General features: G+C 36.2%; 1 protein-coding gene across 1 annotated transcript in view; it reads right to left on the bottom strand.

The window, feature by feature from the left end:
- Nucleotides 1-23,945: 23,945 nt before the first annotated feature.
- hbp1 (HMG-box transcription factor 1) overlaps nt 23,946-27,345 on the bottom strand; it is a 15,568-nt gene continuing 12,168 nt past the window's right edge. Inside the window, exons 10-11 of the mRNA XM_030136549.1 lie at nt 26,266-26,407; nt 23,946-25,117 (exon numbers count right to left, since the gene is read on the bottom strand). Of these exons, the coding sequence (XP_029992409.1) occupies nt 25,100-25,117; nt 26,266-26,407 (160 nt within the window). The 3' untranslated portion in view covers nt 23,946-25,099. The remainder of the gene's footprint in view (nt 25,118-26,265; nt 26,408-27,345) is intronic.

Genomic DNA, 27,345 nt, shown 5'->3' with positions numbered 1-27,345 from the left:
CATAGGGCGAGACAAAAAAAAAGAAAAAGAAAATGTCAAGGAAACTGATTTTATTCAGTGTTTGCTGACCTTTAACAGACTCAGTAGTGTCATTTAAAGGGTAAATTAATCAGCACATTCATTTGTAATGAAAACAGCCTATAATAGCACTGTTTCTATTCCATTTTTATCAAACAACAAAGCTTCCAAACCAAAAACATGTTGTTGCAGTGATTTTTTTGTTATTTACAATTTAATGACACAGACCTTTTGACAATAGCACAACGAACAACCTCTGAGACAACCTGCACTGACCCCTCACTGACATTTATTGTAGGCTTTATTCATTTCTGTGCTGTTCTATTAGATTCCATTATTGTACAGGTCTTACTTTTACTGTGTGCCACCCGTGTATGTAACCAGTGCAGTTTGTCATATATAATGATAATCCCCCTTCCAGGCTTCTGCCATCACTGCCTGACAAATGAAGTCATAAAATAAAATGACTGGCCCTTAGTGAGATATTAGTCAGATAGCAGGATAGCAAATATTAATGTTTGAGAGTAGAAGTGATATTACCTAAGGTGAGTGCTAGTTTAAGTGGGAGATGACATTTGAGTGATGATATCTCAGGTCTGTAAAAGCTCTGCACTGTGTCTGTTATTACACTGAAGATGGAGAGCAGATAGGACACAGACCAAACATACATACCTACATTAACAAGCTGCTGTAAAATCAATCAGGCTTCTCCGTCTTCTGCAGCTCATGTTGGTGTTCGTCTGATGCTCAAACTTTTCCATTAGGATTTTAAATAAGTAATGGTATTTTTAATGTTACTCTGCCCCCCGAAGAGCAGGCAAGGGTTTCTGGTTCAGTTTGTTTGTTTCTTTGTTAACACTTTAGCAGCAAAACTTTTGGTTCAATTCATATCAAACTGGGTTTATAGATTGCCAGTGACCCAGAATAGATGACATTACAGTTTGGGAAAAGTAGGTCAAAGTTCAAATTTTTTTAAATCTTCCCATTTACTTACATTCATTCCTTCATTCGTTTTCACTAGGGTCATGGTGTCGCTGGAGCCTATCCCAGCTACTTATGGACAAAGGCGGGGTACACACTGGACATGTTGCCAGTTCATCGCAGGGCTGACATATTGAGGACTTGCAGCTGATGTCACTGGTCATGTGATTGTTGTTTACACCGCCATATTGGTAGGCACACAATCTGGATCCAGAAAGTCAGAACTGTTGCTTTATATCGTGTTTTCTTTGGACTCGTGTTTGCATGTTTTGTTATTTGCGAGTATGTCTACTTGTGATAAAGGCACCATAGATGAGTTTCTATGTTTACTAACAACAGTGATGCACGCGCAACTCTGAGGCAAAAACACGAGTATCATCAGTCGCATACACCTCCAGGCTCTCCCCTGGAACTTTAAGAACGAGCCAATATGTTAGTTCTCAAACGGTTCATTAACTGTCTCTATCCAAAAGCCGATCCTATCTTCTCTTTCAGGTCCGTATAATTTGACTTGACCGCATGGGGAAGGCTGTCCCATAGTAGAAAAGCAGACTTGCACAGATGGGTGGGGAGTATTGTCACCAGCTCCAGCTGAACTCACCGGTGTCGCCTGCCGTAGCTCGGACTGCCACTTCCAGCTGCTTCACCCAGCTGAGGAAACTCAAAGGGAGCAGGTAGATCCACAATCACTCTGTCTCTATGGGGTGATAGGCCAGGGGAAGCTCTCCTGGTAGGTTTAAAGGGGTCTTCATCACCGTACCACATGATGACAATTCTTTTTTTTCCATGCTGCGCAACAGGCATGCAGGCTAACTATACTGAGAAGCTACGCTAACTGCAGTAATAACTATAAACAGCGGTCGGCAGAACAGAACCACCGCTGCCACCAGTGGAACCAAGCGGTCTTTCTGCCTAACTTATACTTGGTAGAAGCTAAGGAATAAACGGCACACAGGAGTTTAGCAGGTCCATCGTTTAACACGTTGTACGATCCAAGGAAAGCTTGCCTACCATTATGGCGTCGTAAACAGAAAACCACGTGATCATCTGACGTATGTGCAAAACCTCAATAGGGTTAACCCTAACCCTAACTTGGTCTGTCCTCAGTGACATTTTCAGGCCTAAACAAGTTGAATTAACTTTGAAAGGCAGGAACAGCTGCCATGGGTAAAGAAATTAAATTGACATGGTGACCAAAGTGTTAATGCTGTAACCTGGGAATTTTGTGGAAAACAAGATGGATGCCCATTGTCCCCTCTCATGACTTTTGATTGGATTTAAATCCCACCACTACTTCATGCAAACCAGTTTTAACTTGGATTATGCAATTTGCCCCTGCTCACTCATGCATGAAAACCTGGTTCTGTAAATTTGGACAAATATCCACCAATCCCCTACCTACTGACATCCATAAAAGAAAATTCCAAAAATTAGCAAATGTGGAACTGGGGGTAATTTTTCAAAATGTACAGGTTTTTTTTCATACACCCTGTAGAGACAAACAATCACTCTCAGATTCACACCTATGGGCAATTTAGATTAACCCATTAGTGTGTGTCTTTGGATGGTGGAAGAAAGCCGGAGTACCTGGAGAACCCACGCAGACAACATGAAAACTCCACACAGAAAGGTCCCACCCCTATTGACTGGTGTTGGAATCAAACCCAGGACCTTCTTGCTGTGAGGCACAAGTGCTAACCATTGCACCGCCCCCATTTACTTACAATGGGAAAAATACGTGCGAGGGGCATCTTTTTTTTCCTCTTCTTGCTCTTATATTATTTAACATTACAGACCTTTGCACTAAAACATCTAACTGTATACATTTATGATACAGAAGGTGGATGTACACGATGTAAGCTCATACTGTATAGATTTACAGGGGTATTATAGAGAGCATACTGTGTGTCTCTTGGTTGATCAAATAGGCTGCCATGGGACGGTGCACACTCAACCATAACAACTTAATACTAAAATTGCTCCGTCAAAATGAATTATGAGTCTGTGCAAACTAAAATGATATATGGACTTTGACACAATTTAATAAAAGTATCAGATACATTTTAGTGAAACTCACATCAACCTTTTATTTATATGGGAGGGCTCATCAAGGAGTGACCCTCTGTTCCAATGACATCAAGTCAAATTCCAAACAAAGCAAAGAAATATTACAAATAATAAAACAACAAATATTACTTAGTAAATAAAAAGTCTATCCCAGCTGATCCTGAGTGATGGCAGCGTACATCCAGTTTAATCTGAAGGCTGGAACAGGTAAATGTGGCCCGAATCTGATCTTTTTCATTCATTTGTATATTTTTCATGAACAGCACAAAGCATGTGGAAGCTGATCTTTTCAAGTCTGAATTTGGTGTTTTCACTGCTGAGATTATGGGCAACAGCAACAAAGTCAGGAAGATGATTTGTCATTGGGCCTAATCGTGTAAAGAACAAGTGCAAACAACGGTCCACACTCAATTTGTGGGTGTTTTGTTGATGTGAGGGAAAGTTGGATGAAGCTACGCCAGAAACAGGTTGGTATTAAGTCGATGGTTTAGACTTTAGATTCCTTGTTTACGAAGTGTAATGTAGGCTCCATGTTTTGAGGTGCCACATAAGCTTCATAATTTTCTTTACTTTTCAGAATTCAGACATTTCTAATACCAGCAGTATCCTACTCCTGTTTAGGTTTTTGAAACCTTGTTTTTAAAGTATGTGATAAAAGCATCATTGTCAGTATTTTGACTACTTGTCTTTTACTTCACCATGTTTTAAAATCCTGGATAAACTTTATAATATTCAAAAGTCTGTCTGCCTTTGGATGTTATTAACAGTTACTTGTACTTTTACTGTCCCGTGCCTTAGGTATTGTAAATGACTCTACTGGTCACCCTGGCGCTGGTCTATTTGTTCTTCTTCCATCCGGCAGACGCTATCGCTCTATCAAATGTTCCACCTCTCGGTCTGTCAGTAGTTTCTTTCCCAGTGCTGTGCGTAGCCTTGACAACTCCATATCACATACTTAACAATGTATGGTGTATGTTTTATATTTGTACTTGTGTATAAATAATGCATTTTATATTCATGCACTTTGTCCAAGTGAGTGTTGGTCGATCTATGGGGGCACCTGTCTTTTTAATTACTCTTATTTATGTAATTTTTCATCGTTTTTTTTTTTTTTTACCTTTTACCTTGTTACTGACTTTCATGTATCTTTATGCTGAGCTCTTGCTACTCGTTTCCAATGCAGTTTTTCTGCAAATGGCAAATAAATTGATTCTGATTCTGATTCATTACTTAAGTACATTTAATTGTAGATTACTTGATATACTTAGGTACAGTGAATACTAGATAATTAAAGACTTTAACCTGAGTATCATTTCAGTCGATGGCTTGAACTTCTATCAAAGTCATTTTTTGGTAGGATATGTGTACTTCTACTCAAGTGTGACTTTCCAGTACTTTATACAACACTGGAACTTTTTCATTGTGACTTCAGTCTGAACATTTAGATCACAATTCATGCAACTTTACACCACTTTAAATGGAGATCCATCCCCACTCTGCATAAGATGGAGTCACTCATATTCTATTCATAATATACACAGAGGCATATACTATATAATAGTAACAAACTGACATTTACTGCACAGTATTGATAATATTTACCTCCACCAAGGAGGTTATGTTTTTGCCGGCGTTGGTTTGTCTATTTGTCTGTCTGTCTGTCCTTGTGCAAGATAACTCAAAAAGTTATTGATGGATTTGGATGAAAATTTCAGGAAATGTTGATACTGTCATACTGGCACAAGGAACAAATGATTAAATTTTGGTGGTGATGGGGGGGGGGGGGGGGGCACTGGTCTGCTTTGGATCTCTGAGTGCTTTTCTAGTTACATTTGAATTTTAGCTGAAAAGTTATGTTTTGAATGTACAACTTTATCTTATAGTGGAGTGTTATTCGCTATGTGTCATGTATTCTTAGTAAATTGATAGTGACCACATTGTACAAAAAAAAAAAAAAATATTATGTGAACAGCCACACACACAAATAGGTCAAATCTCAGCAGTATATCAGAAATGAGGCTGGCAGTGTGAATGCAGCCATAGACAGACAAACACACATCACTCTCACATTTGCACCTACGGGCGGTTTAGCAATTAACCTACTGACATGCATGTCTTTGGACTGTGGGAGGAATTTAGAGCACCCACACAGAACCACACAGACAGAAAAACCCTAAAACTCATACTGGGTCGGACCATAGTGCTGTGAGCTGACAGCGCTAATCCCTGCATACCAAGTTATATAAAACAATTACTAGTAGAGGATGAGAGGTTTGATATCAAATATTTAAAACAGCTAAAAGGTACAAGTGTATTGTGTTCATGAAGGTGCTGTGTTCTGTTCTATGATGCAGGTGCACTAAAATTAAAAGCAGATTTTAGTTCAGACCAAAGACATCACATCAACATCAAGGATAAGCAAGTCCTTAGAACAGCTCTGGTAAAATCCATCTTTGTAACGAAGTCTATTAGAAAGTTAGAGAGGCAATTTTCTTTGAAATGCTTTATAGATAAAAAAAAAAAAAAAAGAAGCTAACAGTGTATATCTCTATATTATAGAATACAGTAGATTACATTATAGAATCGTACATTATAGAATAGTATTTCTGCAGAACATTATTATAGTCACACTAAAGCTGACCTTTGACCCTTGAATACTAAAATCTAAATGTTTTGAGCCGAAGTGAACAGATTTGTGAATGATCCCCTCAAGCTGTGCATGAAATAGTGTTTATGAGAATCGAATGAATGTTCAACCTGAACAGATAATATCTGTGGCCCTGGCTGATGTAAGTGTAAAAAAGTTACCAATCAATTCATTTTCAAGCTTCATTTTTGTAGCTTATTTGCAAAATGTCGAGGCTTTTCTGCTATTAACCCATAAAAACACAGTGCTACTTTTGTGGCAGTTCCCAAATGATTTTTTCTCTGTATTTAATCTTTCTTAAGTGATTTATTGCTATTTATCATAACATTATCCTCTCTATTTTGCATTTTTTTTCAGTGAAGATCAGGTATTTTCCTATATTTAATTCAATGATCATGCCGAGGCTACATTTGAGGATTACTATACCAAAAACCGAGAAAACTTTGGAAAATGTGACTTTTTTCCAGTAAAATTTATCATTAACTGAACATAAACCAAACATCTCCATCCACTGTCATTGATCCCACTCCATGCGTTTTACTGGTGAATCAATGTTGTAGAAGATGACAGTGTTTCCACGGTAACTACAGAGCCTCTGAACATCCAAATGGGTCACATCTGATGACCATGAAAAGATGACAAACTGCATTTTACACCAATTATTTCCATGTATTGATAGTATTAGTGGATCTGAAGTTATTCAACATTGTACATCAGTAGATGCTTTTGGTCAGTGGAGAATATTTGGGTCTTTATGGGTTAATAGTATTTGTAATTAGTACTTCAGTTCATGCAATTAACTGTTTTGGTAATGGTATTAGAAGCAAACCAGTTTTCCATCCAGCTTTACTTCAGTGAAAGCTTCCAATTTTTCTGTGTTATTTGATGATAAAAAAATAATGTCTTTGTGTTTTTGTGTGTGTGTTTTTTTATAAGAAGAAATCACATTAGATTTTAGGAGGATGTCATGTTATAGAATTAATCTTCTATCAGTTCATCACTTTTTTTCTTACCATCTAAAAGTGGGAAAACAGTTGGAAAATCAGAGTGTGGACAGTGTTTTGGGGACTGGTGTTGGATGCAATATACACATGTGATGAGCAGAGGAGATACCACCGGCAGGCTCAGAGCAGCAGCTATTTGGTTTTCACCGGTATTTTCACAGATTCAATAAAAGATAGGACGCTTGGATCTAAAGCAGCCCTTGCCTCCCATCTCCTGTGTCATATATAGATGGCGTGAGGTGCAAGTAAAAGGGCCGGGTTATAGTATTCTTCGTTGACTTGGGAATCTTGTGGGAACTCAGACGATTTAAAGGAAAATAAGTTTTGTGTTTTGTACAGTTTCAAGTACACAGTCACAGCATGTCATAAAGCAGACAGCAGTAAGAACCACTGACAGCCTCTTTTTAATTCATATGTAAATTGCTCAAGCCTGATTAAGTCAGGATTAAGATAATGAAATTAAATAGTAACAGTTCAGAATCAGTAATTGGTTTTGGGATGAGTGTGCAGAGCACCTTAGGGACTTTATCACCAAATACGTCAGAGTGTGTCAAAGTGACAGCATTGTTAACCTGTGAGTCTTTAACATTGTTATGACCTTCTGTCTCTCTTTGGAGACAAAAAAAGATTTCACTGCACATTCTCAGCCAAAATAGAAAAATGTTCTGCAGATCTCCATCGAGACAGTCAGTACCTGGTTAACTTAATCCACAAATCCACATCCATTATCTGTATCTGAATTTAACTCCCATATATGTGTGCTTCTATGAAATTAGGTTTATTTTAGTACCTGGCACTTCTTTTTAAACCCAGTAATAACAGAGAAATTTAGACATATTTCTCCCCAGGATGTACCAAATGATGACCTCAGATAAATGCAAAGAAATGATACTCTTTCTGTGAGCTATCCCAAAATTAATTAATTTTTAATAAAATATTGGGGCCAAAAATAGGACCAAAATTGGGACAGGAAAACCTACCCAGGTGTCAGTGCATTTGATCTGGAAAACATGGCTGGAAATGGTCTTATATACTGCTATAAATAAAGACATGTTAAATTTTACATTTCTAGTGTTTTTTGTAATCCAGACATGCAGGTTTTTCATGAATGTCAGTCTCATTCCAGGTTTCGTGTGTAACCCATCATGTCCACTGGTGTTACATGCAGAGCCTGCCCATTTAAACACATAGAAATCATGAGTGATTTTGCAACAGTGATCATTTATGTGAAACACTCTGCCTTGCATAATTAGATCAATTCCCAAAATGCACCTGTGAGAGAATAAAAACATATTTTAAAAAAATAGTAGTGCATAATTTTCGTGTCCTTTTTACTGTGTTACATGCAGATTTTTGTATAAAAAAAATAATGTAAAAATAATATAAAAATGTGTTTTATCTGAAAAATAGTTTCTCTTTTATCTCAGTAAATATTTATTTTTAAAATAGACCCAAAGTGCTTCCAAATTTGCTTCATAACATTAATCTACATACTGTTTGAATTTTTAGCCCCCATGTCCTGTTTTTAGGGACCAGTTTCATAGAAGCACCCAGGTACATGAATGCCTACACAGAATAATGATGGTAACAGCATGGCACACCCCCAACAGCTGCAGTACATGTCATGTTAAAATCAGAGGCTTCGCCATTTTGATGAATTAGTTAGCTGCGTAATTTCAAATGTTTTTATTGCTCTCCTGATACCACTGCAACTCACTCTAGGCAAAGTGGCTAGGCACAAACGCTCCTGTGCAAATAAGGAGGTAATAAGATTAGATGAGTATGCAATGGTGACTTAATGACAACAATCTGATTATCTTTTAACTCACCCTAAAATATTTCAGCAATTGATGAATAATTTCCCATTCAGATCTCACTAACTAGCATTTAATGAGACTCTATAGAAAGAATAGTTTTATTAAAATCCCATTCACTCTCTGTAGATCAATGGGCCATGATGCAGAGCCCCTAATCTGTCTCTCTCTGTTCTCTGTGTCATGTCTTGATGTCTCATTAGCTATGTGCTCCAGGGTTATTGATCTCTAGAAAACCTTAATTATGTTATCAAAGCTAGAGTTGTATCTTTCGATATAGTAAACACAGGAAATGAGGATCTTAGGCTGATTATGTTTACTGTTTTCAGTCATGTACTGGCCTGGGCCCTTGTCTGAACCATGACTTTAATTTCTCAGAAAATATTAATCGATTAATGCTCAGGGCAGGAAGAAATAATCATTTTATGGCCATCTTCACAGAGGGGCAATATTTGCTTTCTAATCTTTCCATATTACTAACACCGGTAATAATTCACTTTATTATAGAATAAAATTATTATAAGATAATATTGATTATTGACTGTGACCAGTGGGGCTGTTTGTTAAACTTTGAAACATGAGAAATGTAATGTAAATAATGTGAAATGTAAAGGTCTACTTTCTTTTTTATACACAGTAATAAAAGAGACAGTTTTAGTTGGAAGAGAAGGAAAATGAAGTCATAAAAATATACATATTTAGCAGTTAGACTTGAGGTTCTTCAGAGTTTTTAGAATAGAAAAGAATACAATACAATTCAATACAATGCAATATCTTTATTGTCACTTTAACAAGTACAGTGAAATTAGAAGTGCCATGCAATCTGTGCGTCATATGAAACCTACCATAAAAATAGAAATACAATACAAATAAAATAGGATGTGTGTAAAATAAATAGGAAAAAAAACAAACAAACAGAAACTCATCACAAGCATACTTTCTGTCCTTGCATTGATCCCTCTAAAACATATTGCACATCAGATGTGTTTGTCTGTATTGAGTGTGGTGACTGATGTTGGGTTGTAACTGTAGGAGGAAGATACTGTTGAAAGATATATTTCTAAAGTGTTTTAGACATTGAAAAGGTATTAACTAATAATTATAGATATTACTAAATTTCTGTGTCTAAATCACTGCAGATGACTGGTTGTTGACAATCTGATCATGATATAGTACATGATATAAAATTTAGTCACAGTGTAGCATGTCACATTATATTTGTTCATGTGATATTAAATTTGGTCATAGTGTAGTGTGTGATATGGAATTTGGTTGCAGGTGGTTTAAGGGATGCACCCCACTTACACCTTTTTAAACCGGAGAATGACATGAGGAAAACCCTGCCTGGATAAACTCTGTGTACAGCGTCTACTATGTTTATTCACTTACTCATCTATATTTTAAAAGCTAAGTGGCTTCTGTGTGTGTGTGTGTGTGTGTGTGTGTGTGTGTGTGTGTGTGTGTGCGTGCGTGCGTGCGTGCGTGCGTGCGTGCGTGTGTGTGTGTGTGTAGGTGTGTGTGTGTGTGTGTGTGTGTGTGTGTCTTGGGATTCACACAAAATCTGGAATGAGCTGACTGCTGCAGTTTGGCACACTTATGTATTTTTGGTCAAGGAACAGACTAGTGAAAATGACAAGTTGATGGGACCAATATTTTGGGAGATTTAAGTAATTTTGGAATACAATAGTCTTACAATCACATGACTATACTCAGAACACTTTGGTGGTGACTGCTGGACAGAGGCAGTACCACATGCACAAATTCACAACAGCATGAAAACTACCACATGTAGAACATGTGGATCCCCACGGGTCAACGCCCTAGTTTATTTTAACTAACTATCAAAAGACAATTGGACTCTGAACAGAAATAAGATGAGGAATTGTACAGTTATATTTGAAACAGAGGTGTGACCAGAATGTTGTGTGGGTGAGCATTTTGCTTGTATGGGGGTGCAGAAAAATATTGTTGGGGGTGGGGGGGGTTGTAATATAACTCAGAGAGATGCTTTCATGGGGTTATACACTGTAAAAAGTTAAATCACTTGTATTTTTAAACTTTATTTGACCAAGAAGTGGGGTTACAAATCTCTCCGCAGAAGCAGTTAGACAGTGAACGTGCTGCTGAACATGTCATATAAATTACATGGCAATAAATAAATTGCAAAAATCCTTGAACTGGAAATAATTGATCTAATAACAATGTCCATTACAGTAATAGAGATATAACTATTTACACTACACTTTTTCTTTAGTGTATGAAATAACTTACATAAATAGATGTCAAGCCAAAACAGAATCCCGTCTTTAAAACTTCCAGTGATCATATTATTTGAAGCCAGTGCACCCAGATGTCCAATGTGGCTGCATGTGCTTTTTTTATTAACTTGATAAATGACAGAGAAATCCAACATTAAACACATCCATTAATCAATTAGATTAATCAAAGTCAGAGCCTCCTCGCTGCGATTTTTTTTTTTTGTCTTTAATTTGTTATTTTCTAAATGCTGACCAGTTGACTAATCCTTTCAGCCCTGCTTTACATGGTTTTAAAAAGTTGCATCACACTGTTGTGGTGCGGCTCACCTTATCGGACCACAAAAGCAGTCACCTGGAAACGTTTTTTTAGTGTGTGTGTGCGTGCGTGCGTGTGTGTGTTTCTACATTAACGACTATGTAATCCAGGGCAGTGGCTATGAGCATTAGTGTGGATTAATATGCCATACTGCATTGTGTCCCTGGCTTCTCTAGAGCTTTGTTTGACTCTTATGTGATTTCTGTGCTCTTGGCTTTTCTGTTGTTCAGCTGTCAGACCCAAGTGCAAATTCTATCAGCAGGGGTTTATTCAATCCAGGTCTCTGTTGCCTGAAACCTGTGGACCAAGAAAATGGAATGATTTTCCCTCTTTCACAGTGTTCACACACCATCCAATTAGGGCTTTGAAACACAAGGGAGGGAGCAATAAGCAGGCAGCAATGTGGGCAGTATAGAAGGGCAGAATAAGAACAGTAGTGAGACAAGTTAAACAATAAAGTCAGAGATAAAAAGAAAAAAAGAGAGAAAGGAAATGACAGAACTTTAAATACCTTTGGAATTGTTCAAACTCCATTTTACTCACTTTTAGCCCATATAGACCCAGTGCTACTTTTGTGGCACTTACCAAATGAATTTTTCCTCTATTTCTACCTTTGTTAACCCATAAAGACCCAACCAGTCACCGACAACCAAAACCATCTACTGGTCTAAAATGTTTAATAACTTCTGAGCCACTAATCCTATGAATCCATGTAAATAATTAGTGTAAAATGCCACTATTCATCTTTTCATGGTCATCAGATATGACCCACTTGGACGTTCAGAGGCTCCATAGTTACCATGGAACCACCGTCATCTTTTACAACATTGATTCACCAGTAAAACCCACAGAGTTGGGTCAGTGACAGTGGATGGACACACTTATTTTTTGTTCGGTTAACAACATGTTTTGCTGAAAAATGTATCTTTTCTTCTGTTTTTTTCTGTTTTGGAAATAATAATTCTTAACTTTAATCAGACCTCTAATAAACATCTACATGATCAGTGAATCAAATATAGGAAAATACTGGATTTTCACAGAAAAGTGCAAAATGCAGAACATAATATTAGAGTAAATGGTGATAAATCACTAAGGAAAGGTTAGAAATAGAGAAAATTTCATTTGGGAAAAGCCACAAAAGCAGCAATGGGTCTTTATGGGATAACTGATTTATCACCAATTTTTTAAAAAATATATTTCCCTATAGTATTATCCACTAGCAGCATTGTACCCGTGGTGCCATTGTATGATAGCACCCCTCCCATGGTGCAACAGGGGTATTGTACCCGTACGCCCTCCTGTGCTGCAACATCGATCACACACGGGGACACGGGGCGGGGCCAAAACATCCATTATATAGTAGGATTTCTTTGTGTAAATCATGTATTTTCCTTATTTTAATTCACAGATCATGTAGATGTTCATGAAAACTCAGAGTAAATTCAAACTTAATTATGTCAAAACAGAGAAAAATGAAAAAAAGTTACTTTGTCAGCAAAGATATTGTTAACTGAAGGTAAAAACAAGTGTCTCCATCCACTGTCATTGACCCAACTCCATGGGTTTTACTGATGAATCAATGTTGTAGAAGATGACAGTGTTTCCACGGTAACTACAGAGCCTCTGAACGTCCAAATGGGTCATATCTGATTGTGATTTAAAGCTGAGAAACTGCATTTTTCCTCAATTATTTACATGTATTGATAGGATTAATGTATCAGCAGGTATGAAACAGTTTAGATCAGTAGATGGTTTGTGTCACCGGTGGAGGTTTGGAGGTTTGGGTCTTTATGGGTTAATGCTACCGTCTCTGTGTTTTTTCTTTAATTTGCAGACATTAATAGTATGAAATGAAACTATTGCAGAAGCTACACTGAAGATTTTTAATACTCAGACCTTTCAAACATCCAAGCTTTTCACGATGCCACTGGCTGAATATTTTTTGTATGATTGTCTGATGATCAGTGCTTCATCTCATAACTCCCAGATTCCTCTCAAAATCACTTAAAAAGACCTCAAATCAATGCATAGCTTTCAAATCATTTTTCTCTTTAAACTTCAGAAAGACTGACTAATGTTGCTTGACCAATATATGGTATGAGTTATTCACTTTAATACGTATATACACAGGAGGGTTTAAAATCTTGAACACGGCTGAAATAGGAGTTTAGAAGTGAAGTAAAACTACAACTCCATTCTAAGTGTCATATCTTCAGACCACATAGACCATCTCATTCAATTAAACATGCACACATCTGTCACACACACACTCTCTCTCAAATGCCTCATGCACACTCACACACACACACATGCACACACACCTACAGCCCCCCCACACACACACACACACACACACACACTCAAAAAAAGTTGACCATTTCTTGTCAAAAATGTTACTGCCTTTGTAAGGTCTGTGTATTTTCTACGTCTTCATATGTCCAATAATCTTTGTAAATGTGGGTTGTGTAAATATGTGTATGTGTCACTTTTTGCAAAAAAAAAAAAAAAAAAAAAAAGTGAAGTAAATTACTTTCAATAGGAGAGAATATAGTATACATATTGTATCAAAGAGCAGTATGATACCAAATACTGTGTGACAGTAAAATGTGTCTACTGTCTTGCAGTTTGATGAGTTTAACCCTGTAAAGCCTGAACCATTAAATCACTGATTGAAAATTCCAGGTCTTTGAAACTGGAACCTTTGTTGGTCCTTCTGAACAACCAAAAATTTTTTTCAAATATCAATTTCCATGTATGACTTTCAATTTTGTATCATATTTGGTACATCAGGTCTCAGTGCTCAAATTTTATTATTTTTTGAACAAACAAAAACATAATATAACACAATGGCTAACAAACTGGCAATTCCTTTTCCAAATTGGCAAAGTTCTGCCTCCTTCCTCATTAATGACAATCTTGTAGTGTCACTGAAAAGGCCTCTGGTGAATGAATTCCTCCCCCCTGGTGGATTATCCGTGTATTGCATGTATCTAATTGTATACATCAGTTTTTTCAAGAAAAAAAAATCACACTGCTCATGTAGAGGGCTTCAAAACTCATGTATCAAATATGACACATTTGGCGTTATAGGGCTAATGTGACTGTATTAAATGTGTATGGTATTAAATTACAGCGGTGATCAAAATCATTAGAACACCTCACAGCTCTTAAAATATTTACATTTTTGCCTCCAAAATGTGATTTAATTTCATAATGTCAATGAAACATGCAGATGGGTGCTCTGAGAACAACAGATATCAGATGTCCTACTTTTTGACTATTTGAGTTTAACATTTATAAAAGGAGCCAAATAGGCCTCATACATTTCAACGAATCACACATCTGTGTCCTAAGACTCACCATCAGCATCAGTTTAACCACGATCACATCTGATAATGAAGTAATTTGGCTTCATCTGTGAAAGAACGTGACTGTGTAATATTTGACAGTCAAATAGGCCTAGCATGTTTTGTATAAGGAAAATGACCTACAGCTCTTTATGATGGCTCTATTCTATGGTTTATAGAGCACAATGATGACTTAGATGACCTTTCAGGCCTTCAGTGAGTATTTTAATGGCCAGTTTAAAAAAGATTATGAAACTGCTAAAATATGCTAAATATGCTGAGCTAATAAGTGCTCTAATAATTTAGGCCGCCAATGTAACTGTGACTGTGTAGGAATCAAAAAATGGATTTCTTTCCCTGAAATTTTTGCATTTATTACAGTATAAGAGTGAAAAATAGGTAACAAATTATGTAACAAATGAATGAAGATGAAAATGAAAGTCTGACGCCATAAAAACACTGAATTGGATCCAATAATTACAAAAAACATTACCTGAATTAGTACATGCTCAATAGTTGTCTGTTCTAAATCTTCTATTCTGTAATAAACATACAGAATTTCTTCCATTCTTTTTTATTTAACCCATAAACACCCAGTGTTACTTTTCTGGCAGTTCCCAAATGATTATTTTCTTTCTATTTAACCTTTCATAAGTGATATATCACCATTTATTATAATATTATCCTCTGCATTTTACATTTTTCACTGTAAATCATGTATTTTCCTACACTGGATGTTCAGGAAAACTCAGTAAATTCAAAGGTCAGCTATCAAAACTTTGTATCAGAAACTGAAGAAAAGGTCACTTTTTCAGCAAATCTATAATTAACTGAAAATAAAACAAGTGTCTCCATCCACTCATTGATCCAACTCCATGGGTTTTACTGATGAATCAATGTTGTAGAAGATAACAGTGTTTTTCATGTTCACTATGGAGCCTCTGAACGTCCAAATGGGTCGTATCTGATGACCATGAAAAGATGTCAAACTGTATTTTACACCAATTATTTACATGTATTGATAGGATTAGTGGATCAACAGGTGTTAAACATTTTATCAGTAGATCATTTTGGTCGCCGGTGGATGTTTGGGTCTTTAAATTCAAAATTTCAAAATTTCATTTCAAAATTCTTGTGCTAACTTTCCGGGCCCTACATGGCCAGGCCCCTGCATACATTGCTTCCCTGATCCAGCCCTACAGCTCGACTCGTAGCTTGAGGTCTTCAGGACAGCACCTGCTGATGGTTCCACGGACCTGTTTCAGCACACGCGGTGACAGGTCTTTTAAAGCTGTGGCACCACGTCTATGGAATGACCTGCCTCTACACCTACGGTCCATGGACTCTGTAGAGAGCTTTAAGAAACACCTCAAAACCCTCCTGTTCAAAAAGGCTTTTTAGTCTCCCACCTGACCCAGGACCACCACAGACTGATTACACTCTATGTATTCATCATAACGTACTCCATGTGTCATTCCCCCCCCCCCCCCCCCCAGTCTCTCTATATCTCTATCGCTCTCTCTTTTCTCCTCCTTTACTCTCTCTCTCTCTCTTTAACCCCAACTGGTCAAGGCAGACAGCCATCCTTCAGGAGTCTGGGTCTGCTCGAGGTTTCTGCCCGTTAAAGGGAAGTTTTTCCTCGCCACTGTCACCAATCACAAGTGTTTGCTCCTGAAGGATTCTGTTGGGTCTCTGTAAACTTAATTTGATTCTGATTTGAATTGATAAAGCACTTTGTGACTCTGTCTGTGAAAAGTGCTCTATAAATAAAATTTACTTTACTTACTTTACTTTAAATGTTTCAGTTGCAACAATTTCTTTAACTCTGTCTAATGCAGTGAGTAGCTTCTCATTTCTAAAACAAACATCAGTTTAATAGAGAACATTCGAACATGAGTGGATTTTTTTCTGTCCTGATGACGCACATGTATTCCAGCATGATGATGATGATGATGATGATGATGATGATGATGATGATGATGATGATGATGATGATGATGCCAGGATTCATCAGGCCCAATGTGTAAAAGAGTGGTTTAGGGAACATGAGATGAACTCTGTGATGAAGTCTTTACACAGTGGTCTGATTCTAACATCATCACTACAAGATCTGGCAAAAAATTTAATGCAACTGAAGTAGTGAAGGTAGTGAAATTTATTGTGGCTTGGCATAAACTACGTCACAGTGAATGTGTGCTATAATCAAAACTAAAGGCAGTTCAGTGAAATATTGTGTGCATCGTGTGTATATGAGATAGAAATAAAACATCAGTGACTTGATTTCAGATTCTTGTTGAGTATTTGCTTAGAATAGTTGCACTTCTAAAGCATTTAATTTAAAAATCTGATTTTACTGAATGCTTCTATTGTTTTGTTAACTGTACTTATAACACTGAATGTGAGTATTAACCCTTTCATGCATGATGTCTGCATTTGTGGACACAGTTGAAGCTCACTTTCCAAAGGGTTATAAAGACAATATTCTCCAAACCACATGGGGGCAGTCTATATAGACCCTAAACACTACAATGAAAAAAAGGATCATTTTAATTTTAGAATTTGGACTGCTCTGTGAGCTCATTAAGTTAACCTCCTAAGACCCAAATATAGGTTTTCCATCCAAGAGTTTAACAGCTTTATACAAAAAAAAAAAAAAAAAACTGTCCACCACAAAGGACATTTCATTAAAAAATGCATCTGAAAATTAAAAAAAAAAACAAAAAACAAATTTGTACCTTCCCACGGAAGCGTATTGCATTGGCATAGAAAAATAAAAATTGGCTCTGTTTTTTTTTAAATTATTAGTCATTTTTATTTTTTCATATAACCATTTCTCATAATTATGAGATAATTATCTAATTAATTCAGAAAACAGAGCCAATTTTTTTATAATTTATATTTTCTTGTAATTATGACAAAATTATCTTGTTAACTCAGAAAAACAGAGCCAATTTAATTTTTTTCATGTGAGTGCAATATCCTTCTGTACTTTCCTGGGTCTCAGGAGGTTAGATATCTTCTTAGTAAAACCATATTTAAAAATAAAAAAAATCCAAATGCATTTCAACTTTAGCCTAATTTTGAGACATAAAATCAATCTTTAAAAAAAATCCAGATACCTTTTTTCATAATTCACATCTGAAAAGGTTATAAACTGGGGTACATAAACATTTTATATGGACGTATCAGTTCCAAGGCCTACTGTGAAGTGGGTCGACATGTTTATTTTATTTTGATTTTTCAACAGTGAGTCCTCAGATAAAAAAAAAAAAAAACACTGTGGGAGACAGTGTTCTAAATCACTGCATGACTGAATTTCCATTTGACTGGTATGAAGTGACAAGATGACACTCTTGTTATTGTTGACTGAACAATAGTCAAGTACTGACAGTGAAGTGAAGTACAACCATGACATTTTTAAGGTTTAAGTGTCAGGCTGTTGCACTGCTCAGCAACAGGACTAGAACTTTATTAAATGTAATGTCACTTATCTACATAGTGTGATTTAAACATGTTTAATGTAAGCACATCTTAACCTATACACTATATAATGTACATTACAAACACACATCTTTTCGCAGACACCATTTCATGACTTCTCAAGGTTTTATAAAATTACTTCCATGATAGACATAGATATCATTATGACAACATTTTACAGTTTGTAATTGTCAGTTATTTTTATATTTACTGGAACATTACATTACTATTTTAATACATCACCTTTCATTAGAGACATACCTTTACAGGCACTGAGAACATATGATCTGCCTTGGCAGAGGTCTGCGCTCTCCGAGTACTTTTCTAGTTTATAAATGTATCCTAGGTCTGCTTCCATCATATTCGGTGGTCTACATTTGTTGGAATGACTTGAATAATTACAGTCTCCGGTCCCAGGATCTGTTATCTTTACAGGTTCCAAAAGTCAGAACAGAACTGGGAAAGAAAGCTTTTAAATATTCTGCTCCCACTGCCTGGAACAACCTACAGAAGGACATTAAACTGAAGGAACTTGTCCCTTTAAAAACATTCAAAGTCATTTTAAATCAATAGGAAAAGGACAAATGTGGATGTAGATGTTTTTCTAATCGACTGAATTGGGTTCAGCTTTGAGATGCTTTTAAGGAACATTGTTGTTTTGCTTTTAGTATCTTTTAAAATAATGGTGATGTTTTATAAGTTTGTTCTTATCAGTTTTAAGCTTGTTTTTAGTATTGACTTTCATTGTGTTTATGTATGTTACTGTGGATGTATGACTGTGATTTCCATTTTGCGTAACTTCTGCTGCTGCTGTCTTGGCCAGGACACTCTTGAAAAAGAGATTTTTAATCTCAGTGAGCTTTTTTCCTGGTTAAATAAAGGGTATAATAATAATAATAACAAGTGCTCCGCATCACTGGGAACTCCTTCAAGACTTTTGGAAAACATTTCAGGTGACTACCACATATAGCTCATTGAGAGAATGCCAAGAATGCGCAAAGCAGTAAAAAAAAAAAAAAAAAAAAAACAGCAAAAAGCAAAATGTGGTTATTTCAAAGAATCTAAAATATAAAACATGCTTTGAGTTATGTCACACTTTTTTTTAACTACATAATTACCTCTGCCAAGTGTAACGGCGGAGGTAATGTTTTCATCATGGCCTGATCACAATCAAGGTGTACAAGTACATTTGCATCAGTTATTAATCAGTATTACAAACAGATACCCCCAAAACCATTCCCAAAATGTTTCTTTGGCCATCTTATTACTAGATCTTGCAATCCTCCAAACTTGAAGAAAATCGGATAAAAACTGATAAAATGGTGACCCAGTGAGCGTGAAAACATGTGCACAATTTGATTGTTATAAGAGAGCAAAATTATTGTACATAATGTTTTGTAACACATTAAATAATTCCTACTCAACTCCTGTGCCTTTTTTATTACAAAATACACACATCACATTGCTTTTCATTTATTGATCATTTTTGTTGAACAGCTGTTTGATTATAAATTCTTACTTTCAGTATTGAGACAATCAACCATTTTGTTCTGAAAACCCTTCTTTTACTGCCCTTAAATTATAATAATAGAATGGGAACCTGTTATTTAAGTATTAGTATGACTAAATATGGACAACTAGACAGATTTTGGTCTGCTCCCTGGCTGCAGAAAATTTGGTAACAATGTGTCAAACTGATGTTTACGTCGAACCGCTTGTTTTCAATGGCACGTTGTTCAACAAAATTCATGTAGTGTCCGTACACCAATATACTTCCATCAGTAATATGGCGTATATGCCTCATAAATATATTGTTCTAACTTGTTCACAAATGTTTATTTCCTCCTGTACCAGGAAGACTTAGTCACAGATCTAACAGAGATGCCACCATGTGGTAAGCCAGATTTCCATTCCAATCTTGTAGAGTCCATACACCAAGTAGTGTCCGTACACCATATTCAAAATATGTGGGTCTAATTTTATTGTTTCTGTCAATATATGGAATTTTTCAGCACGTATGCTTTGGACACGATATTTATGCAATAAACAATGCATGATTATCCTGAGTGCTGAAACATTTGTATATCTTTGTAGGCATTAAATGTGGAGGCTATTAGGCTGGAGTGTCTGTACACCCAATAATTTCTGATTTGACAGGGGTACAAGCCTGCGAAATTTTTAGTAGACGCCATAATACAAAAATATTTTGGACTTTAAAAGAGAAATATCAGACAAATAAAATGGCCTGTCTGATTTTTTAAGTAGAGCATTATTATTTTTTATCTATATGTGCACCCTTTTTGGTACCCTCGATTGTGATCAGGCTGATCAGGGTTTGTCTGTCTGTTTGTTTGTTTGCCTGTTAGCAAAATAACTCAAAAAGTTACAGATGGATTTGGATGAAATTTCCAGGAAATGTTGACACTGGCACAAGGAACAAATGATTAAATTTTGGTGGTGATCGGGGGGGGGGGGGTCTGAGCTCTCCTAGTGCTTTTCTAGTTCCATTTGTGTTCATTCATAGTTTTGATGCCTTCACTGACCAACTACAATGTAAATAGTCATGAAACTAAAGAAAAACCAGGTGAGTCCAAACTTTTCACTGGTAGTGTACATTGATTTTGTATTTTATAAACATGAAAGTGAGTTCTGTATGAATCACACTGGAGGGAAGAGAGAATCACCGTGAATGGACACAAACCCCGCCCAAAAAAGAGAAGCTCAACTCTGTAGGAAGTCATTCATTATAAAATCTCATGACAACCAGACACTGACACACAAACACCTCACTCCAACAAAGACGGTGAGCGTCTGCTATCTCTCACTGAATTACTTAAGCTAATTGCTCCTAATTAGTGAGCCTTGATTAAGGTGCAGCTTTGGAATTAAAAGGAAGCCAGTAGATGTTGATCCCTGTCTCAGTTTCTCTCCATTCTAATTGTTCATTTTAGCATTAATTTATCCTTTTAATTGTTCCTGTCAATGTAATTTATGCACAAAAGGAAGCTATTTGTGCAAAACTAGTGCCTGTAAATTTCATCTCTGTGACCTGAAGTGATTGATGGTGATTTTTACTGAACATATGTCCTCAAAATGTGATGAATTAGTTAGCTATAGATTGTTTTGGTGTGGTGGCATGATAGAGAGAGATAAACAGAAAGCAATATAGAAAGGAAACTTTGATCTGCTTCTTGTGACAATGATACATTGTTTTAATTTACTCAAACACAGCTAAATTTGAGAAATGCTTATAATTTCACAACAGTAAATATGAGTTGTTGTTTTTTTTTTTTTTTTTAGTTCACACTTTAAACTTAAAATGTTCCCCACAAGCGCATAAGACACAACTCCCCTTTTCTGTAAATACTCCATTAAGTATTCAGCTTAGATCCATTTGGAGTGCCTTGTTATGTTTCTGTTATAATTAGATTCCTGTGCTTGAAAGGCTTGCAGGGTTTTGATCATTGTTATTTCATGAAGCATGCAGTGCTATGAATCTCTTCCTCTCTGACTGGTCATTTCCTACTTACAAGGCCCTCAAGATATTTGTAAACAAGAAAATAATAAGTTCTACGTCAATATGTTGATGTCCATAAATCACCTGAGGGATCTTCAACTATTGAAAGCATCGTTATCAAGCCACAGACACTGGGTTATTCATGACATATTATATTGACCTTTGTTACTTATAGATGATTTGATGTTTTTTTAACAAGAGGAATAACCCCACAGGATCGTCTCCCTGCTTCCACAACTCCAACCGACAAACACACAGTACGCACTCCTTCATAATCACTTCCAAAAGGAGGCTTTATCCATAACTGTAACATTTATCATACTTCATATTCATTTTATACAGATATGTTTTCTCTCGTCCTACTTCAGTTGACTGTGTTTTAAAGTAATGAGTAAAGAAATAGCTTGTGGGTCTCAGGTGGGATGCATTTTGGTGAGAAGAAGCATGGCTCCGCCCCCTCCTCAAATCCCCAACTTCCATGAGATGATACATTATGACCAATTTTTACCTCATATAATAATGTAGGACATATCCACTTTACAATAACCTGCACAAAATTACCTTTTTCCAAGCACATAATTCACCACCTGATGCTACTGGTGACCTATTCAAGCCTTACAAAAAAAAAAAAAAATAAAGAAACAGTCCTTAGTAATTACCTGAAACACTTACAAAACATACAGCCCAGTGCCACATGACCATTAAAATAATACATCACCTGTCAACACCAAAAAATGGCATTATTATAACCACACCTGAAACATTTCTAATCCTATAATTCTACTTTAGACATTTACCTTCCTTCTACCCTTATTACAAATCTGCATATTAACCCTTTCATGCATAGTGGTCACTACAGTGGACAGCTATTCTACAGCTGTTCTCTTGTATATTCATGGATTTTGTTGTTTTGTTTTTTTGCACATATATTTATTAAAGTTTTAAGACATTATATAACTTTTCCGACATGAATTGGGAACATTGTGTAGATCTCTCCTGAGTGTAATAGTTATAGTTTTCACGCAATTTATCAGTAAATACAAGTTTCTTCGCTTCAAAAATTAAACAAATGGTGTCCAGCTGAGTGGACATTTTTGCAACTTCATTAAAAATAGGTTCATAAGAATTTTTAAAATTATTATTATTACTATTTTTTTTTTTAAACTTTTTTTTTTATTTTATTTTTCATAAGAAATTTTTCAATTACATTGTTTTTTTTCATGTTTAACCCTTTCATGCATTAATTATGAAAACCTTTTAAGATTTTTTTCTTGAGTGTTTTTATTCCTCCATAGGCATGAAAAAAAAACAATGCGATTGAGGTTTTTTTTTTCATGGAGTTACAAAAATGTCCATGCATTTAATTTTTGAAGTAAAGAAACGTGTTTTAAAACCCAATATCAGAAAGTGATATTAAACCAATGAAATAAAATCTTTTGTTTTCTCACATTTTAACATATTCTAATGTTAGTTATTACTCTTTTGATGGAGATAATATGCAAAAAAAAAAAAAACACCTTTTTTTCTAACAAATAATTGATTTACACTAAAACATGTTACTGCAGATCAGGTTTATCAAGAACAGCAAAGTTGCAGTAATGGTATGAACTGCAGTGTATGGGATGATGCATAAGTGTCCCCTGTGTTGGCTGATATGGAACTAAAACAACAAAACCCATGAATATACAAGAGAACAGCTTTGAACAACTGTCCACTGTAGTGACCACTATGCATGAAAGGGTTAAAGAGAAATGAAAACACTCAGGGGAAAAAATCTTGATTAAGGCTCTCATAATTCGTGCATGAAAGGGTTAAAGTAATAAGTAAATAGACCTTAAATTTTATGCATCATTAGTTTATTCAAACAGGTTTTCCATCTCCACATTTCTTGCATTTTGGTCATTTAGTCAACACATAGCCTCTCGCCTCATCACCCCTCAAACTGCCTACTGCACATACCATATTATTTCTTAGAGCGACAGGACTGAGATGGGAGATGATTTATCCACCTTCTGTGATGCATCCTTCACTTCACAACAAAAGTGGACTTCTGGCGCCCTCTGGCTTTAACCTGAAATGCTGATTTATTAAGGAGCAGCACAGTAGATCCTGACTCAGTTTTGATATTTCTCAGAAATATTTAATTAATTTTAATACCAATGCAAATATGGCACCACAACACACATCTAAATCTACATCTACATTATCAGTTCAGTGAAAATGCATGTCTTCGTCAAAGTCATTGTCTCCACTTAAAAGCTTATGATAATGCGTCTTTCATTTTCACCTCCTTTCAGAGCCTTTTTCATCTCCTGGGGAAGGGGGCAGGGCTCTAGAAAGTGTACGATTTAATTAAAACCTTTAACGCTGTCCTCATTCTGCCCAGGAGTGAATAATCCTGCTACTTAGGAGGCTTTGTTAGCATGTGTGCATGATGGGCTCGATGTACCAAACCGGCAGAGAAACAAAAGAATAAAACATACTCTGAATCTGTTGTTACCTGGAAACATCAGGCTTTACTCATAGGATGTGTAGATCAGTGGATAACTCTTAAAGCTTGAGATAAATTTAGCCCGCGTGTGATTCAAGGACACTCGCTTCTGATTATTCAAAACAAAGAACAGGCAAAAAAAACTGGTTAAAATGTATTTAAACACAAAGCCAAGCATCCCCACAAGGCATGATTACAGAACTACAGTTTATGAAAAAGAGCCAAACACTTGGATAAGATGCAAGTTAAAAAAGTATTTATAATATGATACAAGGGTATTTTTTTGTGCAAGAGGTTGTTGGGGCTGTGAAACCTGTACATTATGAACAAAGCACTTAAAATTCAATAGCAAACCTGAAAGCAGAACACGACCTTAGGGCCATGGTTGTGTCAAAAACGGCTAACTAAGAAGATACTAGCTGTATTATACAAATGGTTTCCACCAGTATACAATGGCTGTATATTAGATTACATATTTATATAAAGTGCAATAGAAATAAACACTTACAGTGAAGGCCTGAAGTGCTTTGTGACTGAGTGTAAACCCACCACCACATGCTGCAAGCCTTCTCATCATATGGCCAGGTGGCTGAGCATTAACAGTCAAAAGACAATATCACAAACTGTTGGCCATAGTTCAGCTGCAGAATATATACTGTATTACAAAATGTATGAAAGGGTTACCGATCTCTGCAATATACTGAATCTTACAAATATAATCGATTCGGACAGATGTGTAAAAAGTTATCTAAAATTCCCCTTTTTACAATTATAAATATTGTTTTCTGCTCCTTCTACACCGAAGCATTAGCACCACAGGCTCTTATTTTTCAACCTTGAATATGAAATAACCTGAAATACATGACGAGATTCATTCTTATTTCAGGGGAATAAGACGTCTTTGACATGAAAAGATATAAGAAAATATATGCATGGTTAGTGACTAGATTACATGTTTTTGCTTATAGTTCATAATTCTTTTTTTTTTTCTTACTGGTTTGTCTCTATAATGTTTCAAGGTTACAAAAAGCAAGTGAAATCAGCATCACAGTCGAGTCTCAAGAATACAGGAGAGCAAAGAGGCATCAAGCGGTCCATCAGACTCTGTCCAGCACCTCTCTACATCAAACATCAGCAGCTGGGGATTCTGGGGGATTATCTAGGTCTGCTGGGAACCCTGAAGGAAGACGACAGAAGGAAGATTAGTGCATAGAAAGTGTGATGGTATACAGTGGATATTTCTGTTTGAAGCTAAAACTCAGGGTTTGTACACATTTTTGAAGGTCAAATTCAAGCACTTTTAAGGGTCATTTTCAATTTTTTCCAGCCCAGCACCTTATCGCTGTGGTAAAATACAAATTTATAGGAATACATACACTCATGATTAAATGTTTCACTTTTTATCACAATGATGTACATCAGAGTCTTGCACTGGTCCCATTTTCCAAACCCACACCCACCTGTACCTGCAACAGTGAGTACCACAACCCGACGCGTTACCCACATTGTTTTTTAGGTCTAATCCACACCCGCCCATACATCAGACCCACAACCTGACCCCACCAGTGATTAAAAACATTGTCTACACAGTAACTCAATTTCCAGGGCTTTATTTTTGGCTAGAACCGTACACCATTAATAAATCTCTAATATGTGCTGCTCAATGACGTCTGTGGCTGGATGTAAACAGAGGGGAAGCTCATTTCACAATAAAACAAACCATCATCATTAAATGTCCCACAAATTATTTTCATCCATGAATCTTCTTTTACTTTTTCACTTCCTTGCCCACTACCCACCCACATTTCATTTAATTGTACTCATGCCCGTATCTGTGAAAATTCTTAATATTTTTTAACTGTCCCCTCATGATTTTGTGGGTTACCCAGTGCAGAACTCTGATGTAGACTGTATTATGCTATAAACCTCTAAACTTATGTTTCATAATGGCAAAAAAATTAAAAATTAAAAGAGAACACAAAGTTTTATCCAAATAAAGGGAAGCCACTTGGCGTTCTTCAGACACACTCACTAAAAATGTACCCGCTAATTTTCTTCTTTGACATAAAGTTTTATTTTTCAAAATGTATCACCTCTCTGTAAGTAGCTTTGGCTTACCATCTAACTGGGCAGAGTTAGTATTAAAAAAGGAATAAATAAATTACATCACAGAATCAGAATTGCAAGTGCTTTCAAGCATTTAAACTAAAATTCAAGCACTTTTTAGACCTTGACAACAAAGCATTGGCATTTTCAAGGATTTCAAGCACCTGTACGAACCCTGAAAGCTAAATATAGAGTAGTATTTTTGTAGTTTGTCCTTACTGAGTTGGTTCTTTTACGCTTCCAGCAGTCTGGATTGAGCCTTTTCTGCTCCTCAGCGAGAGCCTTGGCCTCCATGGTGTACATCCTCCTCTCCTCGTTCTTCATCTTCTTCCACTTGTCACCCAGGATGACACTAATGGCTCTGGAGTGAAAGGTGGGAGACAGAAGATCAAGCACCTGCTGTTTCCATACTTTTCATCTTGATGGGATCTGTCAATCATTGAGATAAATATAGCCCTATGTTCTTTTTGTTGTCTAGTAAATATGAATAAAACTTCTGCTTTTTAGCTTACTGGCCGACAGGCCGTAAGCTACTGTCGTCATGTGGCATCCGCTGGCGCCGTCTGTCGTCCATTACAAAAATTTCTATCGTCTTCTTCTCTCAAACTACAATTCTGATTGACTTCAAACTTGGTATACAGCTTCTTTATGATGATGTCAACAAAAGTTAATGAAATTATTTGGATTCGGATCTGATTCTGGATTTGGTGCGACTTTGAAAAATGTCCCCATTATAAGAGATAGGAAGTGGATCGATGCAATAACTCAGTAAATATAAATGATATCAAGTGTAAATTTCTCCAGTCCAGCCCTGATGGGGAGATGACCAAAACATAATGGCCACATGCTGATCAGGATCTTCTTCTGGATCCGGGAACTTATGGAAAATTTAACATGGGCTCTTATGGGGAAAACATTTCAATCGTCTTCTTCTCCGAAACTCCAGTTCTGATTGACTTCAAACTTGGTATACAGCTTCTGTATGATGATGTCAACACAAGGTATTGAAATTATTTCGATCTGATTCTGGATTGGGTGCGACTCTGAAAAATTTTCCCATTATAAGAGATAGGAAGTGGATTGATACAATAAATCAGTAAGTATCAATGATATCAAGTTGGAATTTGAATTTTTTACAGATCTGATTGGAATATGACCAAAACATGGGCTATTTCTGTAATATAATAAATATACATAACTGGGATAAATGGCATCTGGATGCATTTCTCAAAGCTTTTAATTTGGCCGGTAAGCTACAGGGCCATTGGTCCTATTTTTTTTTTTTTTTTTTTTGCAAGA

The sequence above is a fragment of the Sphaeramia orbicularis genome, chromosome 6, assembly GCF_902148855.1.
Source record: "Sphaeramia orbicularis chromosome 6, fSphaOr1.1, whole genome shotgun sequence".
Taxonomy (NCBI): Eukaryota; Metazoa; Chordata; class Actinopteri; order Kurtiformes; family Apogonidae; genus Sphaeramia; species Sphaeramia orbicularis.
This window is presented reverse-complemented; position numbering and strand designations above follow the sequence as displayed.